This window comes from Plecotus auritus (genome assembly GCF_963455305.1).
Source record: "Plecotus auritus genome assembly, chromosome: 2".
NCBI lineage: Eukaryota > Metazoa > Chordata > Mammalia > Chiroptera > Vespertilionidae > Plecotus > Plecotus auritus.
Window position 1 is genome coordinate 102,806,803 of NC_137771.1, and position 12,936 is coordinate 102,819,738.

A 12,936-nucleotide genomic window follows, 5' to 3' on the forward strand; every position below is an offset into this window, starting at 1 on the left:
GTGATGGAAGATGGAGGGGGAAGTAGGCTTTTTTAGGTTTTGCTTTTGGATGTTAAGAAATTACAGCATGTTTATGCCAGTATCTTTAAAAAATCTTCACAGTTTTCTTTTTCTTTATTGATTAAGGTATTACATGCGTCCTTATCACCTACAGCCCCCTTCACAGTTTTGATGGGACAATAGCTTCCCAGCTACTCTCATCTTTGATGCTAATCTTTTAAATACACCGCTGATTGATGCATCTCCCTCAAGTTTAGGACCATAACTCTCATTCTTTCACGCCTCTGCTCAAAAATCTTCAGGGTGTCCTTAACTGCTGCCTGAGGTTCCAATTCTTTAGCTGAATATTCAAATCTCCAGTTTTGACTTTTGCAGTTTTATCTCTTTCTTCTCCAAAGTCCGATATGAGGTACAAAGCATGCCACAGCAGGGTCAGAAGGCTCAGGTTAAAGTCGCGGTTCTGCTCTGTGACTTTGGACGAATTCCGAAGGGGAAGGGGCGTGTTGAGTAGACAGGATCTCCTGTTAGATCGCCAGCATTTCTAAGAAGCCTTACCTCTCAGCACACTAGGGACTGCACGCGATATGGTGTTCTAAAACCACTTCATCCCTTTCACTTCTAACCACATGGCTTGTGCAGCCACTTAATGTTTCTCGCCTTGCTTTTGCCTTTCTAAACACACCAGGCTTTAGAAGAGCTTCCGCCTCTGGAGCACCCAGGACTCGCCTCCAAGTCTGTCACTAGGGACCGACCTTTCCACAGTCAGAATTGGCCACGTATTAAGTGCCTCTTCCAACCAATCAGGAAGAAGTTATCTCAGCGCTTTGCGGGGCATCCGCTTCCACCAATGAACTTCTAGCCTTCTACGGGTAACCGCTTCCGGAACAGGGCCGGGCTTCGGGGGACGTGGGGGGACAGTACGATTTGATTGGCAGGCGTGATGTTGACAACCGAGGAAAGCCCACCTTCTCCAACAGGACTAGCTTGGGTTCCCAGAGTGGCAGTGACCGCAGCCAATCGGAGAGTAGACACGCGGAAAGTTTGCTCAATGGGTGATGTCCGAGAGAGACTGTCACTCAAGTAGCGGTGGCGGAGACCGAGGTGAGACGTGGCGGGAGGACCGGACTGGCTGTCAGGCTGTTGGGATCCCCAGCTCAGCTACTCGGGGTCTGCGGCGACTTCACCTCCATGCGCGCGCGCCGGGCCGACCGCTGATGGAACGCGCTGCCCGCTCGGGGCCGCTCGCGGGGGCGCCGCCGCCGCTGCTGCTGCTGCTGGGGCTCTTGGCGCTGACGGAAGCTGCTGGGCGCGCCCACGACCTACCCGCCCCGGCAGCGGAGGCGGCGTTTGGCCTGGGGGCCGCGGCGGCTCCTACCTGGGCCGCGCGGGTGCCGGCTGGGGCGTTGACGGCGGCTGAGGTGACGGTGGAGGACGCCGAGGCGTTGCCGGCGGCCACGGGCGAGCGGAAGCCGTGGGAGCCCGAGCCCGACCAAGAGCCAGAGCTGCGGCCGCATGGCAGGTGAGGGGCGCCAACTCGGGGAAACGGCTGGTATGCGCGCGCGCGCCTCGAGGGTTCGGGGGCCGGGGTCCTCCTAGGCTGCGGCCTCTCACCGGCGGAGAACTGGCGGTGACTGGGGCGAGCGCGGGCCGCCTTTCCGTAGGTCCCGGCAGGTGCTTTCACCCTCTTTTTCTTTCGTGAATCACCAGTTATCTGTGCTGGTGTGACAACTGTTTTGGGAGAGGACTTTACGTAGAGATTTCTACTTTCCCGTTTTTATTTTTAAATATATATATATATTTTATTGATTTTAGAGAGGAAGGTAGAAGGAGCGAGAGAGAGAAACATCAATGATGAGAATCACTGATCGACTGCCTCCTGCAAGCCCACACTGGGGATGGAGCCCGCAACCGGGCATAAGCCCTTACTGGGAGTCCAACCGTGACCTCCTGGTTCATAGGTCCATGCTCAACCACTGAGCCAAGCCAGCCCGGCTCTACATTCCCTTTTAAACACAACCCTGTCGTGCCCCGGAGCAGGGGTAATGTCAGTACTTCTCAGATTGAGATCTGGGAAAACCTGCATCAGAATACCTGGGGATGCTAGTAAACTCCACCCCAAATCCACTGAATCAGACTTTTTCTGGGTAAGAACCTCGAATCTGCAAATTTAACAAGCAAACTGGACAATTTTTGAACACACTAGACAAAGTTTAAGAGCTATGGGTAGGTTCTTGAATTTTGGCAATTTTGATATGTAGAGAATTTACCATATAAACATTAAATATAAGGCTGTCTTGGTTGAATTGATTAGCCTCCTTGAAAATGGTACTTAAAGATCCATGTTTTAAAGCACTTTTCCAAGTCTGGACACCAATGTAAGGCATTTTATTTTATTTATTCATTTTTTATATTTTTTATTGATATTTCACAGAGAGGAAGGGAGAGGGATAGAGAGCTAGAAACATCGATGAGAGAGAAACATCGATCAGCTGCCTCCTGCACACCTCCCACTGGGGATGTGCCCGCAACCAAGGTACATGCCCTTGACCGGAATTGAACCCGGGACCTTTCAGTCCGCAGGCCGACGCTCTATCCACTGAGCCAAACCGGTTTCGGCAAATGTAAGGCATTTTAATGGTAAAGTAATTTGCAGACAGCTGTCTTAACACACCTGGAGAGAAAGTGATGTCCCATTTAACAAATGGGATGATAAAAGCAGTGTTAGGTAAATTAAACCAGGGAGGGCTACAATTGTAGGTCACAAAGTATTGTACGTTTATAACGTATTGATTAGTAGATCATAACAAATAGATTTAATTTTCAGTTAAATATCGGAACCTTGATCAATGTACCTGCAAACTGCAAATAGGATAAGTAATAAAAGTCTCACCACTTGAATGTTTATATGTAAACTAGAGGCCGGATGCATGAAATTCATGCAAGTGGCTCGGCCCTCACAGCCCCTGCTTGTCATCCAGACAGTCATTCTGCTGTTTGGTCTAATTAGCATATTAGCTCTTTATTATATAGTATTTTTTAAAAAATAGCAAATGCTTGACAATTTTCATAGGCTTTGCTAATTAATTAACTTTCAAGTGTTTTATCTTGAAACTTCTGAAGTGCCTGCTCAAAGTAAGTTCCATGAATTAAGATGTTTCATTTTTCTTAGATTACAAATCCACTGCAGCAGGTTCTTGTGGGTACTCACAAAGGCCTGCACGATGCTCTGGGGTTCCAGAGGATGGGCAGATCCAGCCCTCCTGGAAGAGTGTCGAGTCTAGCCCCTAGGACAGTGGTCGGCAAACTGCGGCTCGCGAGCCACAAGCAGCTCTTTGGCCCCTTGAGTGTGGTTCTTCCACAAAATACCACAGCCTGGGCGAGTCTATTTTGAAGAAGTGGCATTAGAAGAAGTTTAAGTTTAAAAAATTTGGCTCTCAAAAGAAATTTCAATTGTACTGTTGATATTGGCTCTGTTGACTAATGAGTTTGCCGACCACTGCCCTAGGATTATGTGAAGTGACCCATGACATTACAGAGCAGAAGCAGTGCAAATTAAGTGCCACCAGTGTCTGGAGGTTTTTGTGATTTTCATTCGGTGGGGTACAGGCGATGAGGTAGATGAGAAGATAAGCAAAGGCAGAATGAGGTGGTTCCTGAAAAGTGGTTAGAATTGTGATGGGCAGACACAAAACTTGAGGAAACAGCGAAAGGCACAAAAGCTAGAAAATACGTTTAGGAAAACTTTTAAAAAATATATATTTTTATTTGTTTCAGAGAGGAAGGGAAAGGGAGAGACAGAAACATCAGTGGATGAGAGAAAATCATGGGTCTGCTGCCTCCCGCACGACCCCCACTGGGGATCTAGCCTGAAACCTGGGCATGTGCTCCAGACATGGAATTGAATTGTGACCTCGTGGTTCATAGATCAATGCTCAACCATTGAGCCACATCCCACACCCACACCCCACACCGGCTGGGCTCGGGAATCTTTTATTCATATACATCTGTGTGAGACCTGTGTGTATGTGAGAGATATAGACAGACATTCGGGAGTGCTGGGCAAGGAGGAGTAAAAATGAGACTAGGAAAATAGCTGGGGCCATATTGTATAGATCTAGCTTCACACTAGCAGCATGGCCATCACTAGGGAGCATGTTAGAAGTCCAGAATCAGGCACCACTCAGACCCACTGAGGAAGTATCTGTGTTTTAACAAGATTACCGTGTGCTTCACATGCACATTACAGTTGGATAAGTGATGTGTGAAGTATCTCAAGTGCCAGTCCTAATTAAAGTTTGTGCTTAAGAAATGTTTCTCTAGCAATAACATGTACTGAAAGCTTGACGTGAGGATACCACAAGGACAGTGTTAACAGTTCAGAGGAGAGGTTTGCTGTTAAGTGGATGGAGAACAGAGGGAATATGTTTGAGGTAGAGTCTTGGTTCCTAGCAAATGAGTCAGTTCTACCTATCTTGGTACTCCTATCCAAAGACTGAGACTGGGTGGCCAGAAAGTGAGAGGATTAGGGGAGCAGGGAAGAAAAGAGAAGGGATTTGATGATGGACATGGTGACTTGTAGGTCCAGGCAGGACTCTAGACTCTAGAGCAGTGGTTCTCAACCTTCCTAGTGCCGCGACCCTTTAATACAGTTCCTCATGTTGTGGTGACCCCCAACCATAACATTATTTTCGTTGCTACTTCATAACTGTAATTTTGCTACTGTTAGTGAATCGTAATGTAAATATCTGTGTTTTCCGATGGTCTTAGGCTCTACAGCAGCAGTTCTCAATCTGTGGGTCGCAACCCACAGGTTGAGAACCGCTAGCAGGGTTGCCTAAGACCATCGGAAAACACAGATATTTACATTACGATTCATACCAGTAGCAAAATTACAGTTATGAAGTAGCAACGAAAATAATGTTATGGTTGGGGGTCACCACAACAATGGGGAACTGTATTAAAGGGTCGCGGCATTAAAAAGGTTGAGAACCACTGGAGAGGGAGATATTTGGGTAGGCAGGTGGAAATGAGTGACTGAAGTTGGAGAGCAGTCAGGATAAATAGTTGAAGCTATGAGAAAAAGAGGCTCATGATAAATCCTCAGGAAATGCCTTTATTTTAGAGGAGACATGACAGCAAAGGTGACAACTACCACTGGCTAGGTTGGTGGTATAGAGTAAGGACTGAGAAGAATGAAGGATTTGGTGATGAGTGCACTTAGAGGGTTTATTAAAGCAATAGAGTACTCAGATAGCAAGAGGAAGGTTAAGGATTCCTCCTTTTCATTCCCAGCTCCTTCTTCCCTCACAGTTAAACCTGATGGGAGGCAAATTTTAGGAACAGGAACTTCTGATCTTAATTACACACACAGAGGGGAGAGCCTATTTGCACAGGTTGATAAAGAGGATTGGAGGAGGAGGTGAAGGTAGCTGGGGAGATACTACTTGGCAAGCAGGAGGTTCACTTTTCTCAGAAACAAGGTGAAAATAGAGGAATTTTGCCTGGCAGAATGTAAGTGACTTTTGGCAAACAATTGTCTAGGAAGACATAGGCCCAGATTCAGGGGTCTGCCTGGTAGTTTAAGATAACGTGGGAAGTTTGAGAAACTTTGGGTAAGTAAATTGACAGAGTCAACAGGAGGTAAGTATGCAATGTTTATAGAACTTTTTCTAAATTCTCTTTAAAAAAAAAGAGAATATCAGTTCATACTAATAGGCTAATATTCTGTTTGTTTCAAGGAGGAGGATTAGGAGAAAGATTTGAATTAACCAAGTGTTTATTACAAACAGCTGTGAAGAATTTTGCCGCTTGCAAACTTAAAAAGAGGGAGGTGGGGAATTAAGATGGTCATTTTTAAAAATATATATATTTTGTTGATTTTTTACAGAGAGGAAGGGAGAGGGATAGAGAGTTAGAAACATCGATCAGCCGCCTCCTGCACACCCCCTACTGGGGATGTGCCCGCAACCATGGTACATGCCCTTGACCGGAATCAAACCTGGGACCCTTCAGTCTGCAGGCCGATGCTCTATCCCCTGAGCCAAACCAGTCAGGGCAAAGATCGTCATTTTTGCATGTTGTCTTGATGCCCAAGAAGCAGTATAAGGGTCACTAATCCCTCCCTCCCTTCCTTCCTTCCTTCCTTCCTTCCTTCCTTCCTTCCTTCCTTCCTTCCTTCCTTCCTTCCTTCCTTCCTTCCCTCCTTCCCTCCTTCCCTCCCTCCCTTCCTTCCTTTCCCTTGATTTTAGAGAGAGAGGAAAGGAGGGAGGAAAGGGGTGAGAAAGAGAAACAGAAAGGTCAATTTGTTGTTCCACTTGTGCATTCATTGGTTGATTCTGGTATGTGCCTTGACCAGGGATTGAATCCGAAATCTCGCATATCTCGATGACACTCTAACCAACTGAGCTACCAGGCCAGGCATTTTTTTCTTTTGATGGCATTTTCATTGGCTTCATTCTAAATGCTTACTCTGCACCTCAAGCATGTGAATGAATGACTTAAACTTTTTTTTAAAGTAGCTAAAATAAAGGTAGTTTTCTAATAGCAGTCTTGTGAGTGCTAAAGTATGTTTATTAAATATTACATTTATTTGAAATTTAAATGGGATGGCCATTGCACAGAGTTGGGAAGAAAGTGACAATTACCTCATTGTTAGGTTTTATACAAGTTGGCATAATTTGAGATACCAGTTTTCTGACTCCAACAGAAATAGCAATTTACAAAGTGTTACTGGTGGTGGTTCTTGGGATGGGATGGGCATCTTCCTATTGAGGACATCTGACAAACTCAGAAGTTGTCAAGAACTAGTTTTATCTTAACAATCACTCTTAATTTGTAAAGTATTTGTTTCCTTTTTTCTGCCTCCAATTCCCCTATAACAAAAGTTACAAAATTTGATAATCTATGGTGCTTCTTCAATTTGTGTATCTTTAATTTGATTTTTCAGATTTAATGAGATAGCATCAAAATACTCTGCAAGATGATTTTGTTCCTCTTTATTCTTCTCTCTGTCCTTTCACAAACTGATCTGATGTGAATCAGTGGTATCCAATCAGAAATTGTATAGATTCTCAGATTCATAGTCACACTTTTAAAAAAAATAAGACCATGGAATAATAGAATCTCAGAATGCAGTGTTGAAAGGAAACTTTTTCAACTCTAGACTTTTAACATTGACTAAAATGCACACTTAAGGAAGAACTTACGCATAACTTTCATGGCAAGTTGTAAGCCAAAATAAACAGACTTTAGGCAAGCAATGGGCAAGCCTTCCTGTCTATAATTGTCTTTTTAGTTTAATTGACATCTGGACTCTAGATATGGTATGTGCGAGGATTGAGGGAACTCTACTTAATTTGAACTCAGCAGCCATTTTGCACAGGGCGTCCTGTCTTTGTCAGCTGCTGTAATCTGTAGTTTGGACATGGCTCTTCATGCTTTACTGCCTAGGAACTCCATCTGTTTTATTTTTCCCTTTACTTTTTTTGTAAGAGAGGGGCTACTTTATATTTTTATTAGAAAATGTTTTAAAATACAAAGAGGACAACTTGTAGGTTACAGGACTAAATATGAAAGGGTAATGTTACTTTTATTTTTTCACCCTGTTCTATTTGTAAATAACCATTTTGATTAAAAATGTTTCATAAAGTAAAAAAATGTGCTTCCAAAAATGTCTTAATCTAGTAGGAAAAGGATATTTGTCACTTGCATGTTGTCTATAACACTAAAAACTTAGATGATGTTTCTTTAAGGTTTAGTGGATATGTCAAAGTTATTTTTTTAAAATATATTTTTATTGATTTCAGAGAGAAAGGGAGAGGGACAGAGAGATAGAAACATCAGTGATGAGAGAGAATCATTGATTGGCTGCCTCCTGCACGCCCCCTACTGGGGATCGAGCCCACAACCTGGGCATATGCCCTTGACCAGAATCGAACCTGTGACCCTTCAGTCCACAGGCCGATGCTCTTATTCACTGAGCCAAACCGGCTAGGGCTTGTTGGTAACTTTTGACATTATATTTGTTTTCATTTGGGGCACGGATAGTCTTGTGATATGTTTAAATAAAGGAGGTTTGATTTGAAGATTTACTTAGTAGGTGGGACTAAGAAGTAAAGTACAGTGAGTATTAGTTTGTTTTTGAACGAGAACATGTTTATTTTTAAATCATTTTTTATTTTTCAATTATAGTTGACATACACTATTATATTAGTTTCAGGTGTACAGCCCAGTGATTAGACATTATACAACTTACTAAGTAGTAATCCCAATAAATTTCTCACTCATCTGACACCATACATAGTTATTAGAATATTATTGACTATATTCCCTTTGCTATACTTTACAACCCCATGACTATTGGTAACAACCAATTTGTACTTCTTAATCCCCTCACCTTTTCACCCAGCTCCAAACCCACTCCCATCTGGCAAATGTCAAAATGTTTTTTGTATCTATGAGTCTATTTCTCTTCTGCTTATTTATTTTGTTTTTTTTTTTTAGATTCAATTGTTTTAGATATGTTTATTGCCATTTATTGTTCATATTTTTTATTTATTTACTTTTTTTATTGATTAAGGTATTACATATGTGTCCTTATCCTCTCTTTGCTCTCCCACCCCCTGCTCATGCCCTCATCCCCTGGTGTCTGTGTCCATTGGTATGCTTATATGCATGCATACAAGTCCTTTGGTTGATCTCTCTCCCTTACCCCCACCCTCCCCTACCTTTCCTCTGAGGTTTGACGGTGTTCATATTTTTAATCTTTTCCTTTAACATATCATGTAATACTGGTTTGGTGATGATAAACTCCTTTAGCTTTCTGTTCTTGTATTCTAAGTGATAGCTTTGCTGGCTAATCTTAGTTGTAGATCCTTGTTTTTCATTATTTTGAACTAGAGGTCTGGTGCACGAAATTCGTGCACTCTGGGGGTCCCTCAGCCTGGCCTTTGCCCTCTTGCAGTCTGGGAGCTCTCAGGGGATTTCTGACTGATGGCTCCCTGAAGGGAGCGGGCCTAAGCCGTCAGTTGGACATCCTTAGCACTGCCACGGAGGCAGGAGAGGTTACCATCACTGCCGCTGCGCTTGCCAGCCATGAGCCTGGCTTCTGGCTGAGTGGCACTCCCCCTGTGGGAACGTACTGACCACCAGGGAGCAGCTCCTGCATTGAGTGTCTGCCCCCTGGTGGTCAGTGTGCGTCATAGTGACCAGTCGTTCTGCTGTTTGGTTGATTTGCATATTAGCCTTTAATTATATAGGATAGGATATTTTATGCCAGTCCCTTCTGGCCTGCAAAGTTTCTTTTGAGAAATCAGCTGACAGTCATATGGGAGCTCCCTTTTAGGTAACTAACTGCTTTTCTCTTGCTGCTTTAAAGATTCTCTCTTTGTCTTTAATTTTTGGCATTTTAATTATGAGGGTCTTGGTGTGGGCCTCTTTGGAGTCATCTTGTTTGGGACTCTCTGTGCTTCTTGAACTTGTAAGTCTATTTCTTTCACCAGGTAGGGGAAGTTTTTGTCATTATTTCTTCAAATGAGTTTTCAATATCTTGCTCTCTCTCTTCTCTTTCTGGCACCCCCATAATGCGAATGTTGGCACACTTGAAGTTGTCTCAGAGGCTCCTTACACTGTCTTCATATATTTGGATTCTTTTTTCTTTTTGTTCCTCTGATTGGGTGTTTTTTGCTTCCTCATATTTCAAATTGTTGATTTGATTCCCAAAATCCTCTACTCTACTGTTGAATTCCTGTGTATTATTCTTTATTTCAGTCAGTGTATGCTTAATTTCTGACTAGTCCTTTTTTATATTTTCTAGTTTCATTTTTATGTTTCCTATCTTTTTAAAAAATATTTTTATTGATTTTTAGAGAGTTGGGGGGGGGGAGAGAAAGAGAGAGAAATGTCGATGTGAGAGTGCCTCCTGCATGCTCCTCAGGATTGAGCCTACAACCTGGACATGTGCCCCAATCAGGAATCGAACCAGGAACCTTTCAGTGCGTGGTACAATGACCAACCAACTGAACCAGGGCTGTTTCCTGTCTTTTTTGTTTGTTTTGTTTTTGTTAATCCTCACCGGAGAATATTTGCTTTGCAGAGAGAGAGTGCAAGGGAGTGAGGGGGAAGGAGAGAGAGAAACATCAATGTGAGAGAGACACATTGATTGGTTGCCTCACACACTGGGGGCTGGGAGTGAACCCTCAACCCAGCTAAGTGCCCTTGACTGGGAATCAAAACCATGACTCTTGGGTGTGATGCCCAATGCTCTAACCATTGAGAAATACCAGCCTGGGCTGTTTTCTTATCTCTTTATTGTCATATTCACTGAGATCATTGAGGATCCTTTTAACCAGTGTTTTGAGCTCTGCATCTGGTCGATTGCTTGTCTCCATTTTGTGTAGTTCTTTTTCTGGAGTTTGTTCTGTTCTTTCATTAGGGACATGTTTCTTTGTCTCCTCATTTTGGCAGCCTCCTTGTGTTGGTATCCACGTATTAGGTGGAGCTTCTACATCTACCAGACTTGGTAGAGTGGCCTTTTGTATTTAGGTGTCTTGTAGGGCCCAGTGGCACAGCCTCTCCAGTCACCCAAACTGGGAGCTCCAGGTGCAACCCCCGCTCCAACTGTGGGCTGTGTATTTTGGTGTAATTGAGCCTTGATTGTTATTGGCACATCAGTGAGAGGGATTGACCCTCAGGCCAGTAGGCTGCAAGATGGACTCCTACCATCCAGGAGGTTCAGTTGTACAGGGGCCAACCACACAGAGCAGGCCTTCCTTCAGCAGGGCCCTGGTGCCTGCTAAGTTTGCCCCTTGAGTGTGTCATTTGTAGAGGTGGTTGAGTGGTGCTTTGATGTGGTCTGAAGCTGTCCACTGGGTGCACTGGCTCTAGGGCCTCCTGGGATGTACAGGACAAGGTCAGCTGCCACCTAAGTTCTGCCTGGGGCCATCTGGCAGGAATTACAAAGTGATCTGCAGATGTCTGCTACTTGTGCTGTCTCAGAGGTGCCCAGGAGATGTCAAGCTGTGAATCAAGACTGGCTGCTTCTAGTGTCAGGCCTGAGACCACTAGCGAGACCCAGGCAGGCTGGGGCCAGATGCTGCTTGTTTGAGAGATTTTAGGAAAGTCTGAAACATAAGCCAAGTCAGGCTATTTATGTGGAAATGCCACCGGAAACAGCTTGAGTGGGCCCATAGGTTGGGTGAGGCAGGCCATCAGGGAATCACCAGGGCCGAGTGAACAATGTGGGCCAGGTTGATGGAGACTCAGATATGGTACCCACCTGCGGGTTCTGTGGGGCGGAGGGCTCAGAAAAGTAATAATGGCCTCTGCTAGCACTTTTGTCTGACAGAAAGCTCCGTGCCCCACCCCCACCCCCCACCAGCTGAGAGGAGATTCTTGGCTACATCAAAAAACAATTTAACCAAATCAGATTATTAACTTTGTGGATTTTTTTTCCTTCCCCAAGAAAGAAAATATGAACCGTTAAAATAAGCAGTTATTGCCCTAACCGGTTTGGCTCAGTGGATAGAGCATCGGTTGTGGGCACATCCTCAGTAGGGGGTGTGCAGGAGGCAGCTGATTGATGTTTCTAACTCTCTATCCCTCTCCCTTCCTCTCTGTAAAAAGTCAATAAAATACGTTAAAAAAATAAAATAAGCAGTTGTTAATGTAGAAAGTATCCAATCAATATAATGTTCTTGTGTCACCTGCCTCTCCTTCGCATGGGAAATTTCTGCAGATAAAATTATTGTACTGAAGGAATTCAGCATGTACTTGTCAGACTCTGATAAATTGAATTGTAAATGGACAGGTCAAATCAAACAGTTTTTTTTTTTTTTTTAAATTGGGTGTTCATTTTGGAATAAGGTCAGTTTTGCTTAGTTGAGGGCATTAATCTCAACAATCTGAACAATAACAGGATAAATAGCATCTTGATGAAATGTCTGGAGGAAATAAAAGCTGCACATTATAGTATGATAGTAGTTGCCACTTACATAAACTTACAGTTAACGGCATGATAGAATTAGTATTAGAAAACCTAAATTTACACTTCAAAATTCTGTTCAGAACCTCTTATTTGATGCATGACCTTACACAAGTTACAACTTTTCATATTTTTCCCAGCTTTTTTTTTGTTTTTATTTTATGTGAATAATAGTATCTGCCTTATCAAGATTTATTGATTCAACAAACATTAATTGCATTTTTATTTTATTTTATTTTATTAGGGGCTAGGCACTGTTAGTAAAAAAAAAATGGACCACTGGGCTTGTCCTGAACTCAGTCTGACAGAGAATGCATGTTAAACAATTAACTATAATGAATAGAAAATAGTGACATAAGAGCAGTATGAGAGTGAAAAGAATGGAACTGTCAAGTGAGCGAGTTCTTGACTGTGAAGCTCAGGACAGGCTAGATAGCAAGGGTGATGCGAGTGAGGGCACAGAGCAGTGGTTCCCAACTTGGGGTTTCTGGACCCCTATGGATCTGCCAAGGTAAAAATGGGGATCTGTGAGAGGTCAGTATTTTTTAAATAATTTGATGGAAATTGGACATTCTTTAAGAAGACTAATTAAAAAGTCATGTTTCCACAAATTGGTAGTCACAAAATAGTCATGGGGATGTAAAGTACAGCATAGAGAATCCTATCTAATAAAAGAGTAATATGCAAATTGACCGTACCTCCACTACACCCACAAGCCATGTTCACCAGCCAATCAGGATCGAGTATGCAAATTAACCCAACCAAGATGGCTGCAGCCACGGAGTGAGCAGGAGGCTTGGGTTTCCCCGGTAATGGAGGAAGCCAAGCTTCCTGCACACCCTGGCTGGCCCAGGCCTCTGCTCAAGGCTACAGTTTCAATTATAGAAGATAAATAAATCCCAACAAAAATTGCTGCGGCCACAGAGCGAGCAGGAGGCTTGGATTTTCCCGGCGAT

General features: G+C 43.5%; 1 protein-coding gene across 1 annotated transcript in view; it reads left to right on the top strand.

The window, feature by feature from the left end:
• Nucleotides 1–1,005: 1,005 nt before the first annotated feature.
• EIF2AK3 (eukaryotic translation initiation factor 2 alpha kinase 3) overlaps nt 1,006–12,936 on the top strand; it is a 119,923-nt gene continuing 107,992 nt past the window's right edge. The window contains exon 1 of the mRNA XM_080657770.1: nt 1,006–1,519. Coding sequence (XP_080513896.1) covers nt 1,056–1,519 — 464 coding nt within the window. The 5' untranslated portion in view covers nt 1,006–1,055. The remainder of the gene's footprint in view (nt 1,520–12,936) is intronic.